The sequence below is a fragment of the Anopheles coluzzii genome, chromosome 3 (assembly GCF_943734685.1).
Source record: "Anopheles coluzzii chromosome 3, AcolN3, whole genome shotgun sequence".
Classification (NCBI taxonomy): domain Eukaryota; kingdom Metazoa; phylum Arthropoda; class Insecta; order Diptera; family Culicidae; genus Anopheles; species Anopheles coluzzii.
In genome coordinates this window covers 61,523,200-61,546,282 of record NC_064671.1, presented here as the reverse complement: position 1 = coordinate 61,546,282, position 23,083 = coordinate 61,523,200, and the positions used below count along the sequence as shown (strand labels likewise).

General features: G+C 41.6%; 1 protein-coding gene and 2 long non-coding RNA genes across 4 annotated transcripts; all 3 read right to left on the bottom strand.

Moving 5' to 3' along the window:
- Positions 1-1,950: 1,950 nt before the first annotated feature.
- LOC120957107 (uncharacterized) lies at positions 1,951-10,656 on the bottom strand. The gene is made up of 3 exons (XR_007452667.1): positions 8,329-10,656; positions 7,882-8,261; positions 1,951-7,796 (listed from the first exon to the last, which is right to left on the bottom strand). It is a non-coding gene; the product is annotated as an uncharacterized LOC120957107 (long non-coding RNA).
- A 1,981-nt stretch (positions 10,657-12,637) lies between these two features.
- Positions 12,638-20,603, bottom strand: LOC125907456 (uncharacterized). Of its 2 annotated transcripts, XR_007452665.1 has the most exons (3): positions 20,293-20,603; positions 12,856-12,946; positions 12,638-12,790 (listed from the first exon to the last, which is right to left on the bottom strand). It is a non-coding gene; the product is annotated as an uncharacterized LOC125907456 (long non-coding RNA). The 2 variants fall into 2 exon arrangements; XR_007452664.1 differs by lacking the exon at positions 20,293-20,603 and having other exon boundaries at positions 12,856-13,044.
- LOC125907454 (uncharacterized) lies at positions 15,343-15,904 on the bottom strand. The gene is made up of 2 exons (XM_049609796.1): positions 15,626-15,904; positions 15,343-15,565 (listed from the first exon to the last, which is right to left on the bottom strand). Exons 1-2 carry the CDS (start codon positions 15,731-15,733, stop codon positions 15,365-15,367), a joined length of 309 nt encoding a protein of 102 aa, XP_049465753.1. The 5' UTR covers positions 15,734-15,904; the 3' UTR covers positions 15,343-15,364.
- Positions 20,604-23,083: the final 2,480 nt, after the last annotated feature.

Here is a 23,083-nt window from a genome sequence, read left to right as displayed (position 1 = left end):
TGTATGGGAGTTAGAAAATCATTATTAAATTAAGTTTAGTGTAACATCTGAACGATTTTTAAGTCTTAAAACCTATTCTCATACCACCATAAGGTGTGTGCAAAGCGAATAACACGGATAATGAGTCAAATGATATATTTTATCACCAATTCCTGGTTATGTTTTTGAAATTTTTCTTATTTTTTGATAAAAATAACCCAGTTTTCACTAACTTCATGTCTTTCCAAAGAGAATATTTAAAATTTGCCATGCATTACAGTGTTTTTGTTATGACAAAGTGCTCTTATAACCGCTTTTTCAAATATCCTCCTCATAACGCAATGTCACTTTTGTACTGAACTGTCATTTCTCAACAGCACGGATAAACGGCAAGCCGGATAAAAGGTACCCGGATAAACGGCGCTCCACTGTGTATAGATTTACCAAAAGTGAAAACTCATGAGTGAAAAATCGATTTCGAATCAAGCACACTCTTCCTGGCTTGGGTAGACGGCAGTCTTAATACAGTTTTTTAGTCAATATTTTTATATCCCAAATTTATAAGTTTTTTACGGTCTAATTATGTAAGAAATCAATATTATGGATGTGATTCTTGCTATTTGTACGAAAACAGCTGCAAAACTATTGGAAGTAGTGAAGTCAACCAGCTTGGTGTACGGTTAGAAACAGAATGAATTGTATTTCATACCAAAACTTATAACTACACAAATTCATAGGTTACTATGATTAAATTACTCATAACCCAAATACGGCTTACTATAATTCCAATAAAAACTAAGTTTCATATAAATATTTTACACAGTTTTTGAGGCATCTTTGTTTTATTGGAATAAGCAACATATCAGAGTTGCATAGTAGGCTTGTTATATCTTATTAAATGTTCATTCTGATTCAATAAACGTTAAACACTACACATACTTTCAATAGGTTATGGGCCCAGTGTAACGCGGATTAAATTGAATTAGAATCAGTGGAGTTCATCGTTTCATTTTTTTCCGGAGTTTCATAAGTGCTTGGTTGGTCGAAAAAGGTTGAACCCTGTCGCAAGAAAAAATGGCGAACGACAAGATTGAGAAACTTAACGACCAGAATTTTGTAATATGGAAGTTCAAATTGGAGCTGAAGCTGACCAAGGAGAAGCTGATTAAAACCGTGAAAGAACCGAAGCCAACGGAGGAAAAAGAGATGGCGGCCTGGTCTGAAAGAGACGGAGAGGCGCGTCATATGATCGGTTTGGCCGTGGAAAACGATCAATTGGTCCACATTTGCCGGAAAACTACCGCGAAGGAAATGTGGGACACTCTCATGGGAATTCACGAAGTAGAATCTATGAATACGATGATGACGGTAATGCGAAAAATGTGTTCTTTGAAGCTGCCAGAAGACGGCAATCTTCCAGAGCATCTTAAGCAGTTGACGGCGATGCACAATCGTTTGGAAGTGGCAGATGAGGGCTTAAAGCCTCGACAGTTTGTGGCTGTAATGCTTTCAAGACTTCCTATGTCCTACGGAACACTCATCAACGTCATCGAAATCTACCCGAAGGATCAAATCACGGTGGATTTTGTAAAGAATAAATTGCGCGACGAGTGGCGTCGCAGGCAAGAATGTTACGATTTTCAAAGTGGCCCGAGTGATGAAAAGGCGTTGAAGATTGGAACCAGCATCAAGGCTTTGCCAAAGATGAAGAAACGTGGCGTTTGTCATTTTTGTCAAGAAGAGGGACATTTTATTCGAGATTGTCCACTGATGGCTGACGTTCGAAAAGATTTTTGTATGAAAAACAACCGGAGAGGTGCCAGAGCCAACTTAGTTAAAGAAGTTCACCCTAAAAAGGAGATGTGTCACATCAGCATGTGAAGGAAACTTGTGGTATCTGGATTCTGGCGCGACGTTACATATAATAAACAATGATTTTTTTTTTTTTTGAAAATCAAATATTCGTCCAGACAACCGGAGATTTGCTTAGCTGATGGGACGAATATAGCGTGTAAAGGTGCTATATGCTATCGGGACACCGTGATCGTTCATGATAGAACTTTAAGGCTTGTTAAGAACGTGTAACGAACTTGGTGGAACTTCATAGCTTTTTAATGCATGACACCGGTACAAGGTGGCTCTTGTCAAAGTGTCAAAGACTGACGCCGTCAATCATCTCATTGCTGCTGCACAAGTTAGATTCGTTAATTGAAGAATGAATGTTGAGTGAAGTGATTATGATTTATCAGTAAATTGTGTAAAATTTTGTGTAATTCATCAATACAAAGGATTTAAAAATATTTACATGTGCTGAAACGAAACAAATCTTCGTTTTTTATTTCACCGATGACGCTTGCTTGAAAATAAAACACAAAGAAAAATAATCCCTGGCACCGTGGCATAAGGAAGCTACTTAGACGCTATTTTGAAGGACCATATGGAACTTTCGCGGTCTCACAGCGTACGTATGTGCATGCTCCGTAGGCATCTTCGGAGGCATCGGTGAAAGTGTGAAATTCTTGAATTGCTTTTTATTTCTTGTAGACTTGTTGCGGTACAGGTTCGTCCCAGCCGGATTTCAGCAGCCATAGCTCCTGCATTAACATTTTTGCTCCAACAAGTATAGGTGCGATCAGTCCGAGTGGGTCGTACATTTTTGCAATGTTGGATAAGATCGATCGCATAGTAGAAGAGGTGTCATCGATGCCGACATTCGAATCGAAGCATAGATCATCGGTTTCGGGCTTGATGCTTTCCGGGCCTGGACTGTTTCATTGGGTACGAAATGTAGTGATGATATGCGTGCCAATATGGTCAGCACTCAGACCGGAAAGCACACCAAGCAAGTTAGACGTCCACTTGCGCAATTCAAATCCTCCATTGGCAAGTAACTCGGACAACTCTCGCCGCAGATCAATAGTCTCTTCCATGGTGGATAATTGGCACCTTCATCTTCTACTAGCTGAAGCAGTGTCCTAGTAGCAAGGAACAAGGACGGAGAAAGTCCGTACGTAACTGTGTTCAGTTCGTATATGTGTACAGGTGTTTCTGGCGTGAAGCGAAACAGTATTCGAACTAATCGGCGATCATCTGGGTGTAGCGCAATTTGCCGGTTATTTTTGCTATGTCACCGACCAAGGCGACCTTGTATATACGGAATTGCAGAATTATGTCCAGTAGATCATCCTGCACAATAGGGCCAACACAAAGTACATAGTTTATGGAATAGCCTGAGCTTGTCTTTGCCGAGTCGTCGAATACTACCCTCACTTTTGTAGTAGAACTGGATGCCTTAAAAACCGGATGATGCGGCAGGAAGTAAGCATTTTCGTCGTCAGAATCATTTCTTATCTGAGCCAAGCTCCAAATACTCCTTCATGAAATTGTGGTAGTCGGATTTGAGCTGTGGATTCCGTTCCAACCTCCTTTCCAGCAACTCAAAACGGTGAAGTGCAGTTGCATTAGACAGGCCAAGCTTTTGGTTAAAATCAGGCTGTCTGGGTAGACGCACAATGTACCGACCCGAATCGTCTCTTTGGGTGATTTCTTTATAAAAGGATTCGCATCGCCGCTCATCGGGAGAGTACGCTTATTTCATACTTAGCTCCTCTAGCTTCCAAAAGCGTTCCGTAGAATCCCCTAGAGAGGCCTTGCAGATGATTGTGGATGCAGTGGTGCAATCGCTCGGCGGTGCAGGATCTTGAGGAGTGGTGGGCCCAATCCTAACCCAACCAAATACGCTATTCAACATTGTCAGAAGGTTCGGAGCAAGTTTGTGCTGATTTACGTTCACAAAGAATGAAGCGTAATGACGAGCGCCAAGAATGATGTCGATTGGGGATGATTTGTAAAATTGTGGATCCGCTAAAACGATTTCAGTCGGTATGTTTCAGCTGCGAGTACAAATATCATGCGCTGGCAAATCAGCTATCACCTTGTCAACAATCAAAAATTCAACACCCAACTTGAAATCTTCGGTTCTCGAGGCGATCGTAGCTCGCACCGATTTTTTCACCGTTCTGGTGGAGATACCTGCCCCCTTGAGGGTTATATTTACAGTGTCATTTCACAATGCTAACCTCTGAGCGAGCCTGCTGATCATTAAATTAGGCTGCGAAGCACTGTCCAAAAGTGCTCGAACAGGATGCACAATGCCATGTGCATCAACAACATTCAATAGTGCAGTCTGGAGCAATACCTGCGAAGGTGCTTGTCTAACTGCAGCTACAAAACTACGTTGTGTGTAAGCCGTTGGATCGTTAGTGTTGTGTGTTTGGTGTACCGGTTCATCCCGCGCAGCTAGCTGTACTGGTGTAGTAGTGGATGTGCCGGGAGTGTCTTGTGAGTGTAACATTGTGTGGTGTGCTAAATTACAGTGGCGACATTTATACTGCGAGGAGCAATCTCGAGCTCTATGATTGTCCCGCAGGCAATTTAGACATAACCGCGCATCAAGCGCTGTTCGGTAACGTTGCGCAGGATTCATGGCAAGGAACCGCTGGCATTTTATGATAGTGTGCGGCATATTAGCGGAACTTGGGGCAAGTGTGCCACCTTAAGCATTTCAAGTTATAACTCACTAAAACGTGTTTTTCAAAAGCCGATTTCAATCTCATAACCATTTTACATCTATTTCCTCACTTATAAATGAGTTTCGCTTGAAAAAAGTGCAAATAAAACAGTTTTTGAAGCGTTTTAAAAAGGGTCCAAAAAGACGTTGTTTTTTGGGCTATGGGGCAAGAGTGCCACTCGTATGGGGCAAGATGGCCACCTGGTTAAAATAACCATATTTCTTAGATAATAGGAAATAATTACGTTTGTACCACTAGTGTATGTATTCCTACATGTATTTAGTCACCAATGAACCCTTTTTGACCACCAACTGTACCACAATATGGTTTGTTACTGTTCTGTTTTTCTGGCGTGGAATCCGCTCACAATAGCGCACCATTCCGCAGCACGCTACAACAATGTTTACATTTTTGACAGCTCGCGCCTATGAAAGATGGTGGCACACTTGCACCAAACAGAGATGGCACACTTGCCCCAAAAGTTGTAACTTTTTTGAAATTGAATTTTTCAGTGACAAAAAGAAAGTTTTTTTCAACTAACCCCACAAAAAATTTCACGTTTTCTCAGCTATACGGTGGTGTAAATATTTTCTCGGTTGATTGTTTGCTTGATTTTTGAGAGCTTATCTGATTGGATTCAAAAATTATAATATTCTGATCAATTTTGAAACTCAATATAAATCAGTTCAAAACAATGGGGAATATCGATTGGTTTATAAGAAATTCGGCTCAGTATACCTAGTCATTGGAAAGGAACCAACTGTATACACAATTGATCATAAAACTAAAGTTTTTAAGGAAAAATGCTTGGTGGCACTATTGCCCCGTATGGCACACTTGCCCCAAATTCCGCTACATAAGTGGTATCTGTTGTTCTCGCGATCAGTTGTGGCAAAGCTGGAGGTGCGTGTAAAATTATTTCGTCTTGCATAGGATTGTGTTTCATCATTTAACGTCTCAGATTTGTTTACTAACAACGTTTCTAGAACTCTCATACGGCGCTGTAAAAATGTAATAAGTGATTCATAGCTGGGATTTTCATTATTTGGCGCATGCTCTTCCCAAGCGCGTAGTGTTGTTGTTGGCAGTTTTGTTCCAACACAACAAATGTTCCAAAATGTTGCTCTATTCATCTGTCTTTCTCCTAAATGGCTCAACGTTTTTTTTATGACGCTCGAATTCATCGACCAGCTGATGCAATGCCGCTGAGCTTTCTTTCCTAGCCGGTGTGATGCGAAACATAGCCTGCAAGTGACGTTTCTTAAGCAGGTATTCGTTTGAGTATCTTTCCGTGAGCATTTTTCAAGCCAGTGTATAGTTATTTCATACGTAGGACTGACTATCCTGCTATGGTAACAATAAGTTACTGACAGCCAAGCTCACTTCACTAGTGGGTACAGGCAGGCATCGACCGACAGCGGTTGTTGGGCCAAAAAGAAGAAGAAGAAGAAGTATAGTTATTCGAGCTTATCGTTATCGACTCAATTATTTGTGCGGCTTCGCCTTTTACGGCTGCGCGAAAGTAGTGAAACTTCTGTATGGCGGGAAGCTCATCATTTTCGTGAATAAGACACTCAAAGGTGTCGTGGAAATTTAGCCATTGCATATAGTCGCCATCGAACTCGGGCAATGCTATGGTGGGCAGCTTTAGCCTTGCAGCGAGTTAATGCCGGCCCTATGCTGCGACCCTTCGCTACGAGGAATTTGCCTATATTTTGCCTTCAAAGCAGCTTGCAGTTTTATGAGTCGCGGATCAAAATCTTGTTTGCATTATCTTCCAGCTGCTGATGAATGCTTTCCAAATCATTACACATTTGCTCAAATTTGTTAATTTGAGTTTCAACTTCAATCGAGTCCCGCTCAGATTGGTTATCTTGGTTAAATTGTTCTTATCGTCCCAAGATAGTTAGCAAAATCGTTCTTCTCGACGCCAAGATCGTCGGTTGCACGGACATTTTACAAGAATAGTTTTTGGTATTAGCGTAATGTAAAGCCAGCCAAATGATGCGAGAGCGTGTACAAAAGGGTTAGCGTAAGCGCGCGCAGATAATATTTACTTTATCGAAAAACTCTCGACTAATCAGTATTTCGACACTACCCTGGTCACGGCACCAATGTTTACTCGAAGGAGAATTTCGGATAAAGTCTTGCGCGTTTCTTTCTGTTTTCTAAGCTACCAATAATTACCAATCTAGTAACGACGATTTGCCAGAGAAGAAGAGGACGACTTTTCGTCATCTATTTATTAAATCTCAGCACTAAATTAATATCGCTAGTGATGTCAGCGGAAACACGTTCAAAAAATAAACGGATTTGTTCCGCTCCGCTTCGAACTGTTCGACTCCAGCAGTTGCTCCAACACTAATAGAATATCACATCAAAATAACCGTTGCACACTTGGCTTCCAAAATAATCGGTGTCATATTAGTCGTTTTACTGGATCAATAAAACAAATGACTGAAAATGCAGCAAATCATTCTGTCAAATCGACCTGTCCGTCAGAATATCAAAACAAAACAACGAGGTGTCCTGCTGCTTGTGATGTGCAAAAAGCTGATTTGGTAGGCGCTTACAGACTTCTTCTTCTTCTTTGGCACAACAACCGCTGTCGGTCAAGGCCTGCCTGTACCCACTAGTGAAGTGAGCTTGGCTTTCAGTGACTTATTGTTACCATAGCAGGATAGTCAGTCCTACGTATGGGGGCACGGTCTTTTCAGGGCTTGAACCCATGATGGGCATGTTGTTAAGTCTGAATGTCTGAATGAGTCTGGGCATGTTTAACTGAAAGGATTACTGAATCTTCAGCTCAACAAATTCGATAAAATTTTACTGTGAATCACAAAAATAAAGTTTTCAGTGTAGATACAACAATTATTTTCATAACAAATCACATAAATACTATTGTATGATCCATTTATTTCAAAAAATTACTGCCTGTATGGTTGTGATATGCACTACATTGCCAATTTTCTTCCCCAAATAAACGTTGAGAAATTTTACGCAACAATATGATTACACATCTGTTTATTACTGCTTTGCAACATATCCAGTATCTAAATTCCAGCGAAATAGCGAATAAAGTTTCGAATGGTAGGTGCAGTTACCTTAGCAAATACTGATGGCCATATACCTGAACAGTAAAGAGCAAACGACACAACTCCGGTCAATCTACCTCCACACACCAATGCGCCACCGCTGTCACCCCTGCACGTGTCCATACTGTTACCGTACTGGGCACAAACCATGCTAATCGAAAAAAAAGAATCGATCAAAATCAATCAGGAATCAGGTAATGTAATTTGGCGATCAAGTCTTAGTGCAGTTCACTTACTTGGAGGTAATAGATTGCTTGCATGCTGGACAACGATGCTCGGAATTAGCCCACATTGTAGCACAATCGCTCTGTGACACAATGTTCATGTTGGCGTAGAGCAATTGATTTACAGACGGTTGTTCATTTTCCCCATCCGCTCTCTTCCCCCATCCAACCACGAAGCACCTTGTATCGGCCGGCAGTTCTTTAGTTTGCAGCGCTAATGGGGCCATATTTGGCTTTCCACTGAAGGAATTTGCAGGGACAGTTAGGATAGCTACATCGTAATCCGATAGATTCGATTTATAAGAATTGTAAGAAGGATGATATACTAGGCGGACAACAGGAAATTCAACTCCACCAGAAGAAGCAGATGTGCTTCCTCCATACAAAGTTAGCTAAAACATTCATTTAACGCATTGATTATTAGGTATATAGAGGAAGAGCGATATGCTGATAACTCACGCGTGATGACATGAACTGATAATTATACACACAATGAGCAGCAGTCAAGGCATGTGAATAAGTGATGATGGAAGCTCCACAGATGAATTCACCGTCAAATCGCATGCTCAGTGCATACTTATAATTTGAAATATTCACTGGGATGCCATTGACAATACGGCCAGAATGGGAGGGTCCTTCCGTTGTGTTCTGACCGTTGGCGTTGGTCACGACTGCGTTGCCGCAAAACAATCCGAATAGAACTAGACTGATTACTTGTTTCATCTTGCTACCTGTTCGATTATGGCAATCCTCAAACTCTTCATCGTATTTACTTACTTACTTATCCGGCGCTACAACCGCTTTGCGGTCTTGGCCTGCCTCAGGAGTGTCCGAAACCGCTCACGGTCTCGCGCCTTCGTCTGCCAGTCCGTTATCCCGGCCTTAATGGCGGACGCCTCCACGCCATCTTGCCACCTCAATTTGGGCCTACCACGCCTCCTCTGTCCTTGTGGACGGCCTAAAAAGACTTTACGGGCTGGGTCGTCCGTTTCCATGCGTACAACATGGCCAGCCCACCGGAGCCTGGCGAGCTTAATACGCTGTACGACAGTGAGGTCGCCGTACATCTCGTATAGCTCGTCATTATAGCAGCTCCTCCATTGTCCTTCCACACATACGGGGCCAAGTATCCTTCTGAGCATCTTCCTCTCGAACGCGGCTAAGAGGGCTTCGTCAGATTTGGACAGTGTCCATGTCTCAGAGGCGTATGTGAGTACTGGTACTATATAGGTACTATATAGTCCCAGCTTCGTCCGTCGCGACAGGTTCTTTGAGGTGAACTGCTTTTTCAGGCTGTAGAATGACCGGTTGGCAGCCAGCATCCTTGCGCGCAACTCAACTTCCATACTACTTCATCGTATTTAAAGCCCAAAAAATCCTTCCCCACAGGTGTTTTTGCACTCACTAATAAAACCTGTGCAAATTGGCTCTCGTATGACGCAAATGAAATTGCATGCAAAATAAACAGATATATTTAGTCTCATACATCCGCAGGCACGCGAATTGGGTCACTACGTTACGCAATTATATTCAAGGAGGGATCGAACTAGAGCGTCAAATATAGTCATCTTTTATTGAGACTTTGAGCCAGTTGGCCTCATTTGCCAATTTTATTTTATTTACCTTATACCGAGTTGTGTTGTTTTACTTAAAGATATCACTTGGTTTTATTGAACATTGCTACATTGAACATTGGTTTTATTGAATATTGCTGGTTTATACGCGGTTCTTTACGAAAGATGTTGTGATATGTGATCAAATGAAGTGACACCGAGAACAGCTAGCATGCGACTACACAGTTTTATTGAAATCAGAGTGTATATATACAAAGTTCATGAGGCCGCGTTTACACATAGTTGTTGTGTTTACGTATGGATAGTTCGATACTTGAATTGATACCTTAACACCCCCACACAATTCTAGGATCCTAACTATCCTAACCAAATACCAAAATATAATTCAAACAATCTGATTGATTTACTCCCTCTCCAATCCTAACTTATTACAGAAACCTTTGAAGAGGTTTGGCGATAGACCCTTTGTCATGATATCGGCTTGTTGCATCGATGATGGCATGTATATGATTTCAATCCGTTTTTGTTGTACAAGTTCCATAACAAAATGATATTTTGTATCTACATGCTTGAGCCGCTTTATGTCTTTAGAATCTTCCGCTACTTTCATAGTCGATTGATTGTCCTCATAAAGGGGTACCGGATATGTTATGGACAACCATAAATCTTCTAATACGCGCAACACCCAGATGGTGTGACATGCTCCAGTGCACAAAGCGTTCAACTCTGCTTCTGTTGATGATAATGAAACACTTTGCTGTTTTCTTGTCAACCAACCTACAGTATTTCCGAAAAGTTTCACAATGTACCCAGAAATTGAACGACGATCGGATACGTTGTTTGCCCAATCCGCATCACAATAAATTTGCAAAATCGGTTCATTCCTGTCAGCCCTATATACCATCCTAACATCCAAACTACCTTTTATGTACCTTAAAATGCGTTTTAAATGAATCAAATGTTCCTCGTTAGGACATGATTGAAATTGGCTAAAGAAATTTACTGCCGCTGAAAAATCGGGCCTTGTCGTAACTGACGCATACATGAGACATCCGATCAGTTCACGATATGGTTTAGATGTTCTCTCACTTTCCTTTCCTTTACTTAATTTCAATCTGTTTTCGATAGGCGTGGATATTGGTTTACACTCGGTCATATTAAATCGTTTTAATAATTTTTCGAAGTATTCCTGCTGAACTATACTCATTAGTCCTGCACCAATATCTCTTTCTATTGTACAATACAATACAATACAATACCTAAAAACGTGCTGACTTCCCTATCATCTTTCATTTCGAATTTCTTTGAACATTTTTGTTTTATTTCTTTAAGTGCATCTAATGAATCACTCACAAGCAAAATGTCGTCAACATACAAAACGAGTATTATTTTTATGGTTCCTTTCTTTTGTGTGTAGAGACACATGTCACTAGCACTACGCACAAACCCTATGCTTGTTAAGAAATTATGAAATTTTTCATTCCACGCACGAGAAGCCTGTTTCAATCCATAGATTGAACGATTCAATCGACAAACCAATCCTTTATCCTTCTCATAGCCTTCAGGCTGCATCATATAAATTTCCTCGGATAAATCACCATTTAAAAAAGCAGTTTTAACATCCATCTGATGGATATGCATTCGTTTTTCGTTTGCTAATGCCAGAACCATACGTAATGTATCTAACTTGGCAACAGGTGAATAGGTTTCAGTATAATCTATACCTGGCTTCTGGGTGAAACCCCTAGCAACCAATCTTCCCGCTTGGCAAAATGTCGCGCGACATGCATGCTTGAAATCGATGCTAGTTAACATTTTATTCCCGCCCTTCTGACAGAAATCGCGCGACATGTAGGCTTAAACTCGTAGCTTAAACAAAGCTTATTGGCATTCAAAAGTTTAAGCCACGCTGAGTGCCCGCTCACGAGAGGCTTGATCGTTTAAGCTACCGCTATCCATTTAAGCTACGCACTCACCGGCTGTGAGTGCTTTCGCTCACTATTCTCCCCTCTCACCCTTTCTTTCCTCCTTTCTGATCCACAATTGCCCGTTGCTTCGAGCCGTTACGAACTGGATATCTGGATCCTATAACAATATACAGTTTATAAACTCAAAAAGAAAAAACACCAGCAATCATCACACTTTACACAACTTACCTGCTAATTTAAATCAATTTAACGCCTTTACGCTTGCGCACACTGACACTATAAGTCAATTAAATAAATATTGGTTAACTGCACTTATATGCTCGGTAAGCACAAGCAAATTAAACTGTACTTTATTGAAATAATATTAGTTAAACAGCATAAATCACTTCAGAATTTCACCGAACCAAACCAAGCCAATTTTTGTCAACACTGATATCTGTCAAACGAGGGAGGCGAACCGCAGATGAAGAAAACAACTTTTATCACTATGGGACAGCTTCAATACTTGTCCAAATTTTTAGAATAGTTTTATGTACAACTTTCAATTGCCAGGAAAAAAAGATATAAAACACAACACACATTTAAAGAATCATTATTACTCTTAAACTAGTTGTAAATTATTGTGTGTTGTATTAAATATCATTAAATTATGCTTATCTGTTTTATTTCTGTTTTGACAAATAGAACTATGATTCGCCCATAGTTTCTTTCGCTCTCTCATCAAATTGAAAATTTTACCAACACCGCAAATGTGGAAGCATTGCGGCATGAAGTAGGTTGGTAAGGCATGGCGGAGTGAGAGCGAGGATCTCACACACAGATGTAACAATAACCCATCATCACAATGACGGGAGCAATCGGTCATGGGGGGTTGGTGGAGTGCAAGTGTGTCTCTCAAGCTCAGAGCCGATTTTTGCTTAACACCTCAACGATGGGAGCGTTCAGGGGTGGAGACGTATGGAAGTGTGCGAGTGTGTCGCATGATTGCTCGCAAGTGTAGAGCGGGGGTAGCGAGAGGCAGAGTGTACAGGCGATTTCTGCCAAGAGGGCGCTTGGCAAAATGTCGCGCGACATGCATGCTTGAAATCGATGCTTGTTAACATTTTATTTCAAGCATCGTGAGTGTCCCAGCGTGAGCGCTGAGCGCACCTCCCCTCATTCTCAATGCCGCGTTTTTGGTTAATCCTCGCTCCCACCCTTTCTTTCCTTCTCCTCAACGGACCCACCATTCCCGCGAGCGTAGACTGATAAAAAAATTCCAGGAAATTCCGACAGTAAGTGTGCAGTTTTTTATTCACAGAGCTATTCGGGAATATTTCAATTCTTGATGGCGCGTACTGGCGATCAAAACGTTGGCTGCTTGCTCCACCGATGGCGCGTGCTGTTGGAAGAAAAACACTTGCTGTTTGATGCGTTTTCCTAAGGAATGAAAGATAAATCGAGCATTAGAATGGTGAACAAAACTAGGACTATTTAAAACTTACCGATCACGAAGATATTTTAAGTTAAATGGCGACTCTGTAAGCCCGATCCATCTGCTTTGATCTGTTATCAGGAGCTTTGGCAATGAAATAGCTAGGTGTGATGGAAAATAATAGAAGAATAAACAAACATTAAAAGCAGTACGATTGTTAGAACACAAACATCATTTGCAAGATTCTTCTTCTTATGCATGCACTTACCCGTAGATCATGTAACAAAACAAACTGCAGTTACGCCTGCGTTGACATCTTTCACGATTTACTTAACCACTTTTCTATTAACATTTAATTATTTTCGTTGCATCTTCCAGCACCAATCCTTCCAAAATGAAATTTGCATTCGTTCTGGCAATGAGTTTCGAACGATCACAACACAGCGCGAGAGTGAAGAACACAAAATAAATGGCACTATGTATAAGTGTTGATCATATGGTCAAAATAGAGTATAATGGAATTTATTTTACATCAAATGAATTTAATTTATTCTGATTTACATTTCAACTATTGTTCTCAGCCTAGTTGTTAATGTTTAAAATTTTGATGAAGTGAAAACATCATTACCAGATAAATAAAACGATAATCGACGCTTTTTGACCATATCGAATTATGATCGTCTTTACACATAGTGTCATCTCTTGCGCTTCAGGGTCTCACGCTCAGAGCAAAATTTCTATCTTCGCAACGGTGGGAGCGTTCAGCTGTGGAGGGCTGGAGGATTGCGAGTGTGTGTCTCATGCACACAGCGAAATTTTGGTCAACACCTCGATGGTGGGAGCGTTTTTCCATGGGATGGGGTAGTGGAGTACGAGTGTGTCGCATGATTCCTTTAAAACTAAGGCCAGGGGTAGCGAGAGGCATCAAAATGAGTTACTCTTTGCCAAGCGGGTTTCAAGCATCGTGAGTGTCCCAGCGTGAGCGCTGAGCGCACCTCCCCTCATTCTCAATGCCGCGTTTTTGGTTAATCCTCGCTCCCACCCTTTCTTTCCTTCTCCTCAATGGACCCACCATTCCCGCGAGCGTGGACCGATCAAAAAATTCCAGGAAATTCCGACAGTAAGTGTGCAGTTTTTTATTCACAGTACTGTTTGGCAAAATATCAATTCTTGATGGCGCGTACTGGCGATAAAATCGTTGGCTGCTTGCTCCACCAATGGCGCGTGCTGTTGGAAGAGAAACACTTGGTGTTTGTGAAGGAATCCAAGCATGCATGATTGATTCTTCATCATAGTAGTCATATAAATGTTCAATAAAGGTTTAGTTCGCTTTCATCACTAGAAGAGAATAGTCCACATTTACTGCGTTACAACAGGTTATGGGCCCAGACAAACTATTTTAGAAGCAAGTAATATTTGAAATGGATGGCGGAAAGTTTTGTATCGAGAAGCTCCGTAGCGGTGGATATGAAACATGGCGATTCAAAGTCGAAATGTTGCTAGTCCGGGAAAACCTGTGGAAGTTCGTGTCAACGGCCGCCCCTGAACCATTGACCGAAACCTGGAAGGAAGGTGACGCTAAAGCCCGGGCTACGATCGCTCTTCTTGTGGATGACTGCCAGCACCCTTTGATCCGTGACTGCAAGACGGCCAAAGGTACGTGGGATGCACTCCAGAAACATCATCAAAAAACGACGATGTCTACCAAGGTATCGCTCCTGAAGAAACTCTGCAAGGCGGAGTACGACGAGAGCGGTGACATGGAGGCGCATTTGTTTCGAATGGATGAACTTTTCTCAAGTCTGATGAACGCGGGCCAGGAACTGCCCAAGTAGCACAATCTTGTTAAGAAACCGTTAAAAGTATGCCTAAAAGTATTACTTTTAGCTTTCCATACAGCAGTAATTCCAGGGCTTAAAACACTGCGTAACGCTCTCCTGGCTTCGTCAATGTTTCGTTAAAATTTAAAATTTAACCGGTATTTTTAACGAAAAGGATCAAAATTAACGAAAAAATCGACAAGGATGGCAATAGGTTTCTTTCCGTTTTAGTCATCGTGTGTCTATTTCTTCGTTGAGCTATCGTTTTCATTTTTTTATGAATTAAATTAATGTAATTTGTATTTTTAATATTAATTATCCACCATATTGGTTGGATCCTACGGCGGGACATTTGTCGCTATCGTCCCGCAAATGATCCGGCGCGGTGAAGACATCCCGATGGAACTGCTTAACTTCGGTGCGTAAACGAGGGCTACAGCGCGGGGCGTCACGGTGCGGCCTCATTGTACGCGGCAGTTCCATGCCATCTGCTGATAAGGCCTGTGTCGTACTGGACGGCCAGTGTTTCACGATCTAGTGCACCTTGCTGTTTTCATACAACCGACTGAGATCCGTCTCCTGTCCGGATTGTTGTTGTTGTTACTGTCTCCGTAGGCGTCGTACGATTTCAGTGCCCAAAAGGATGCCTTTAGCGGGAAGAATTCTTCTCGTGCACCATATTTACCGAGGTGCACCATCATTTCACAGCCGCCGCCACCAAACGCTTGCGTGCTCTTGCGCCGCAGGTTAACCGGGAGGCTATCCCGGTGGCTGTAGGCGGCCGTCGTACAGCTGTTGACCACCGTCGAGATTATGGAAATGTGGGACAAGGGGCGCATGTTTTGTTGCGGCTAGTGCAGTGCTGACGGTAGTGCACGACCGCGAGGCAGGAACAATATTGGACGGCGTCATTCTCTGTATTTGATGGAGCGGGCGGAACTCTACCACCGAGTTTAAATGCTGCGAGAAATATTAAAAATATAGTTAATGCGATGATAATGGTGATAAAGATACACTAACCTGTTGTACAAGCTTGATAATACACAAATTACAAGCTGTAAAATTTGCGGCTGCTTGCTTTTCTTGTCGCCTTTCATCACACACGAAGCTTGACGAACTTTTTGACATTATGAATGGCGGCGCAGCACATACAGTATGTCTCAAAAAGTATCTTCATCAAGAGCAAATTAATTAAATCAAATAATTTAATGATTTTAAATATAATATATTTTTAGTTTGGAAAATGGTATGCGATGTGTTAATACGTCGAAAATCTCCATCAAAATTAAACAAAATATTTATTCTATTTTCTTTTTAATTGTCATATCAAATAAAGATAAACTGAAATCAAATATTAAACATGTGATTAAAATAATGAAATGTTTTGCAATTAAAATCAGAGTGCTTAATTAAATAAATATTAAAAATAAAATGGTTTTTAAACTCTGCTTAAACTACATAGAAACTACATAGTGTTGACAAAATTTGAATAACACTGTCAGTTATATTGGTCTGAGTCAAAAATAACAAGGTAACGGAACATGTCGTTATGCTGTAACGCAAGCAAATGTCATATTCCCTTAAGAAACTCTATTTGATTTTTAACGGCTTTAAGAAACTGTTAATAATCAAATAGAGTTTCTTAAGGCTACTTGGGTGGATTCGAGCTTGAAAGTGGCCATGGTTCTGAAAAGTATGCCAGAATCCTACGATCATCTCACAACGACGTTGGAAACTCGTTCGGACGACGACCTGACCATGGAATTGGTGAAAAGTAAGCTGTTAGATGAAGCGCAGAAAAGGATGGAGAAATCCCATCAAAGCGAATCCATCTTACGCGTTGGTCCTGAGAAGAAGATTACGTGTCATCGATGTCGAAAACCCGGGCATATGAAACGTGATTGTCCGATGGGATCGAATAATACGCCTACATCTACTACGATGCGTGATTATTCGAGGAAAAATGAAAATTGTTCTTCTTCCGGTGGACAAAGAGAGTCTTTGAAGCCCAAGCCTAAGGGTAAAGTAGCAAAATCTTCTGAATTTTCGTTTACAGTAGGCGTGGTATCCAAGAAACGAGAGCAATCGAAGTCTTGGATAATTGACTCTGGAGCCACCTCACATATGTGTTGCGATCGAGCATTCTTTGATGAGCTCAAACAAAGCACAGGTGTGAGCATCACTCTAGCCGATGGCAATGAGACGGTTGTCAAGGGTGTTGGTTCCGGTCATTTGTACTACTATGACGAAAATGGAGATCGACGGAAGATTACTCTGAACGACGTGTATTATGTCCCGGAATTAGAGTCGAATTTGATTTCTGTTGGAAAACTCGTCAACAAAGGAGCGAAGGTAACGTTTGATGAAACCCGAGGTTGTATAGTGGAATGCGAAGGTATCCTAGCAACGGTTTCTATAGAAAAAGATGGACTGTACCAGTTGAAAAGCAGCATGGAACGAAGCATGAAGGTTGTTCATCACACGAAAGACTGCATTCATTCATGGCATCGCAAGCTAGGGCACCGGGACCCTAACGCAATTCAGCGAGTTGCACGTGAAGGCTTGGCGAAGGGAATTTCTATCAAGAAATGCGACATTTTCCAGACCTGTGAGTGTTGTGTTCAAGGGAAGATTGCTCGAAAACCCTTCCCGCCGATTACGGAACGACAATCAACGAGAGTTTTGGACCTGGTACACACGGACATCTGTGGTCCCATGAATACAGTGACGTCAGGTGGATCACGCTACTTCTTAACAATGATCGATGATTTTAGTCGCTATACAACGGTGTATTTTTTGAAACGAAAATCTGAAGCAGCTGAAGTGATCGAAGAGTATGTCACTATGGTCCATAATCGTTTTGGAAGGAATCCAATTGTCATCCGCTCAGACCAAGGCGGTGAGTACAAAAGCAAACGTTTGGGTCAATTCTATCGGGCCAAAGGAATCGTTCCGCAGTTTACAGCAGGTTACTCCCCGCAACAAAATGGAGTTGCTGAACGAAAAAATCGGACGTTGGTAGAAATGGCTCGCTGCATGTTGATTGATGCGAAACTAGGGTATCGTTTTTGGGCCGAAGCAATCAATGCAGCAGTATATCTCCAAAACATTTCGTCATCGAGGTCTATCGAGAAGACGCCGTTTGAATTATGGTATGGGAAGCAACCGGACTACAGTAATCTGCACATCTTTGGTTGCTCAGCTATTGTTCATGTGCCAGCTGAGAAGCGCAGTAAACTCGATCCAAAGGGGAAGAAGCTTATGTTTGTAGGATATGCTGACAATCATAAAGCGTTTCGTTTTGTAGATCCTACCTCCAATAAGATAACCCTTAGCCGTGATGCGAAGTTTATCGAAATGGAAGATTTCGAACATGCCTCGATTAATCGTTCGAAAAAGACGAATCCTCAAATTGTTGAGTACGAATTCGACGATGATTTGCCTTTCGATGACGATTCTGATTTCGATGACGATGTCGGTTATCGTCTAGAATCTGAAGAAGAAGACAGCACCGATGAAACTCTAATTGAGGAGGAGCTAACGGATACGGATTCCAGTATGTGCGATTCTATGCACGAAGATGACGGTGATGATGGATACACTCTCGAAAGGGCAGCTGAGGAGCTGACGGTTCGACGATCATCCCGTAGCACAAAGGGTGTACCACCTGAACGTTTCCGAGAAACAACTGGAATGGTAAGAATATCCTCAAATGAAAGAATTTTAATCACCCAGGAGTACTGCGAGCCCCGTACATTTGAAGAAGCCATGAGTTGCCCAGATCGAGACTTGTGGAAGCGTGCAATGGAGGAGGAGATCAAGTCCTTGCACGAAAATGCCACATGGGAAATCGCTTCTTTGCCCAAAGACCGCAAAGCTGTGGGCAGTAAGTGGGTTTTTAAAAGAAAGATGGACGGCGACGGCAAAATAGTCCAATACAAGGCAAGACTTGTTGCAAAAGGTTTCAGCCAAGTGTATGGTGCGGACTATGACGAAGTTTTTGCCCCCGTGGCGAAGCAGACCACTTTTCGCACTTTGTTATCAATCGCTGCTAGAAGAAAGTTGATTGTGAAACATGTGGACGTTAAGTCGGCATACTTGTATGGAGACCTGGCAGAGACGATCTATATGAAACAACCGACTGGATTTGAAATTGGTTCAAAAAATGACGTGTGTCTGCTGAAAAAGAGTCTATATGGTTTGAAGCAAGCAGGAAGAGTATGGAACCAAACTATAACCAAAGTGCTTCGGAGTTTGGGGTTCCATTCTTCAGAAGCAGATCCTTGTCTGTTTGTGAAGAACAAGCGTGATCGATGGTCATTCATACTGTTGTATGTGGATGACATGCTTGTTGCTTGCTCTGAGGACAGAGAGTATGAAGACATCGAAACCACTTTGAAACGACATTTTAAGATAACCACCCTGGGCGATGTAAGGAATTATCTGGGTATACGAATTGAACGAGGACAGAATGGGGAATATTTGTTAGATCAAGCCTCGTACATTCGTAGGATTGCTAAAAGATTCGGACAAGAAGATGCAAGACCATCCCGTATCCCAATGGACCCCGGTTACCCGAAAATACAGCAAAAGGAGGAGAAACCAATGCCTCGAAACGACGATTTCCAAAGCTTGGTGGGTGCTTTGCTGTACGTTTCGGTCAACACGCGGCCCGACATTGCCATCAGTGCATCCATCCTCGGGCGCAAGGTGAGCAATCCTTGCCAAGCTGATTGGACGGAAGCCAAGAGAATATTGCGATATCTGAATTCAACAGCAGATCTGAAATTGAAACTTGGTGAAGATGGGCAGCTTGAAGCATACGTTGCTGCCGATTGGGCGGGCGACCATCAAGATCGAAAATCGAACTCGGGATTCATTTTTCATTTAGGTGGACCGATTTCGTGGTCAGCTCGGAAGCAGCAGTGCGTGACCCTTTCCTCGACCGAAGCGGAATATGTCGCTTTAGCGGAGGCCTGACGAGAGCTGCTCTGGTTGCAAAAACTTATGAAAGATGTAGGTGAGAAGACAACTGGACCAATCGTTATCCGTGAAGATAACCAGAGCTGCCTGGCGATGTTGCGAGCCGAAGGGGGATGTAGAAGGACTAAGCACATCGACACCCGGTACAATTTTATCCGGGACCTGGTGAATAACAACGTTATACAGGTTCAATACTGCCCTTCCGAACGTATGATTGCTGACGCGTTGACAAAGCCATTGTCAAAAGTGAAGTTGGAAACTTGCCGTAAGAAGTTGGGACTTCAATCGTTGCAGCTTGAGGAGGAGTGAAGGAATCCAAGCATGCATGATTGATTCTTCATCATAGTAGTCATATAAATGTTCAATAAAGGTTTAGTTCGCTTTCATCACTAGAAGAGAATAGTCCACATTTACTGCGTTACAATAGTTTGATGTGTTTGCCTGAGGAATGAAAGATTAATCGAGCATTAGAATGGTGAACAAAACTAGTACTGTTTAAAACTTACCGATCAAGAAGATATTTAATGTTAAATGGCAACTCTGTATGCCCGATCCATCTGCTTTGATCTGTTATCAGGAGCTTTGGCAATGAAATAGCTAGGTGTGATGGAAAATAATAGAAGAATAAACAAACATTAAAAGCAGTACGATTGTTAGAACACAAACATCATTTGCAAGATTCTTCTTCTTATGCATGCACTTACCCGTAGATCATGTAACAAAACAAACTGCAGTTACGCCTGCGTTGACATCTTTCACGATTTACTTAACCTCTTTTCTATTAACATTTAATTATTTTCGTTGCATCTTCCAGCACCAATCCTTCCAAAATGAAATTTGCATTCGTTCTGGCAATGAGTTTCGAACGATCACAACACAGCGCGAGAGTGAAGAACACAAAATAAATGGCACTATGTATAAGTGTTGATCATATGGTCAAAATAGAGTATAATGGAATTTATTTTACATCAAATGAATTTAATTTATTCTGATTTACATTTCAACTATTGTTCTCAGCCTAGTTGTTAATGTTTAAAATTTTGATGAAGTGAAAACATCATTACCAGATAAATAAAACGATAATCGACGCTTTTTGACCATATCGAATTATGATCGTCTTTACACATAGTGTCATCTCTTGCGCTTCAGGGTCTCACGCTCAGAGCAAAAATTCTCGCAACTTCACAACGGTGGGAGCGTTCAGCTGTGGAGGGCTGGAGGATTGCGAGTGTGTGTCTCATGCACACAGCGAAATTTTGGTCAACACCTCGATGGTGGGAGCGTTTTTCCATGGGATGGGGTAGTGGAGTACGAGTGTGTCGCATGATTCCTTTAAAACTAAGGCCAGGGGTAGCGAGAGGCATCAAAATGAGTTACTCTTTGCCAAGCGGGTATAATTTTCCTACCTTTAGGTGGCTTTACCAGTGTCCAGCTGTCGTTTTTCTGCATCGCTTGCATCTCGCTGTCCATGGCGGATTGCCATTTTCCCCAGTCATCTCTTTTCTTCAGCTCGGAAATCGAGCTTGGGATGTTGTTGACGAAGCTCAGCGCATTGAAAGCATAACCAGCATAACTCATATCGAAATCTGCATGCCACTTGGGAGGTTTTATTTCACGACGAGAAACCTCTTCTTCATCAAAAGATTCTTCATTGTTGTTCACTAATGTCTCATCAGCACTGTTGAAACTAGTTTCAAGAGAATCTGCTTCTAACTCTTCTTCTTGTTCATCATCTTACACAACAACGGGATCAACTTCTTTTGGAATAACCACTTCACTTTCGTCAGGATAGCGCCCACTAGAATTCTCCACAAAGATCACATCACGCGAGCAACTAATACAGTTTTTCTGAGGATTCCAAATTCGATAACCATTTGCGGAATATCCAACAAATATTCCCTTCCATGACTTTGCATCAAACTTTCCACGAAATTGTTTCGGTATATGCACAAAAGCGTCCGATCCAAAAACCTATAGGTTGCAACGTTGGGTTTCTGCTTATTCCACAACTCATAAGGAGTTTTTCCAATAGCAGCAGCAGGGCTTCGATTTACTAAATAAGCTGCAGTTTGAACTGCCACACCCCACAACTTTTTGTCAAGGCTTTTGTCTTCCAACATAGAGCGCGCTTTTTCCGCGAGAGTCCTATTCATCCTCTCACTTGTACCGTTTTGTTCAGGCGTGTACGGGTTTGTCCATTCCATTTGTATGCCTCTTTGTTTGCAATACAATTGAAATTCACGACTTTTGTATTCGCCACCGTTGTCGCATCGAAGTTTGGAAACGCGCACACCAAACTTTGCACACACCATGGCCTCATACTCACGGAATTTCTGGTAAACCTCCGCCTTTGTTCTCATCAGGTACACCACAGTGAATTTGCTGCAATCGTCGATGAACGAAACAAAATATCGTTCACCGTTAACCTCATTGTTCTGCATCGGACCACACACGTCCGAGTGCACGAGTTCCAGGATTCTTGACGATTGTTGTCCACTCCGCATAGAAAAAGATTCTCTTGTTTGTTTTGCTGTGATACACGCTTCACACACTTTGTCTTCTTTTCGTGGAACAGCACTGATCGGTAGCCCCAACACCATATTATTTTTCATAAGCACTTGCAAATTTTTCGAATTGAGGTGTCCATACCGACGATGCCACAAATCGTATTCTTCCGGAATTTTACCACTGAACAAAGCACGATTCGATTTTTCTTGATACAGCTCTACTTTATATAGATTTCCACAATTTTCACCGGCCAAAACTAATTCGGAGTTTCTGAACACTTTTATTTCCCCTTTCATAAAAACGACCTTAAAACCTGCGTTTTCCATTTTTCGCACCGATAACAAGTTTACTCTTGCTTCCGGAATGTAGGGGAAAGCGGGGCAAAATGGGCATGTGGGGCAAAATGGGCACCCTCTATTTAAGCATTATTTGAATACAAAGATACTTTCCAATGCTCAAAATGTATTCATTAGAGTGTTCTATGAACACCATGTAAGTTTCATAACCCTTACATAACAAATAACTAAGAAAAATGCAAAATAAGGTTTAGCAGCATATTGATGTAATTTTTGCCACTTCGAAAATAAGCTTAAACGTGTGTCACAGGGATGCGTTGAAGTTTTTAATGATATATTTTTAAAGATATGATATTTCTTTACAATTTGTCTGAAGCAATCAAGGCGATTGAATTCGTATTTTTACTAATATAACAAAAAATACAAAAATGCTTCACGTGGGGCAAAATGGGCAGTTACGCTTGGGGCAAAATGGGCAAATGCTTTTGACATACGGCGCTTGGTGAGGCTATGGTGTTGTATTTGTCGCCTCAATAATGATAACAGGCACAGCTTCAAAACATTCGATTTTGTAGATTTAAACGTGTAAAAACTGTTATAATTTTGATAACATATTTTTGGAAGAATTTTAAGGGCTTTTCTGACCAGCAAATCAAAAGAAAGAACGAAAAATACATTTCATGAAACGTGC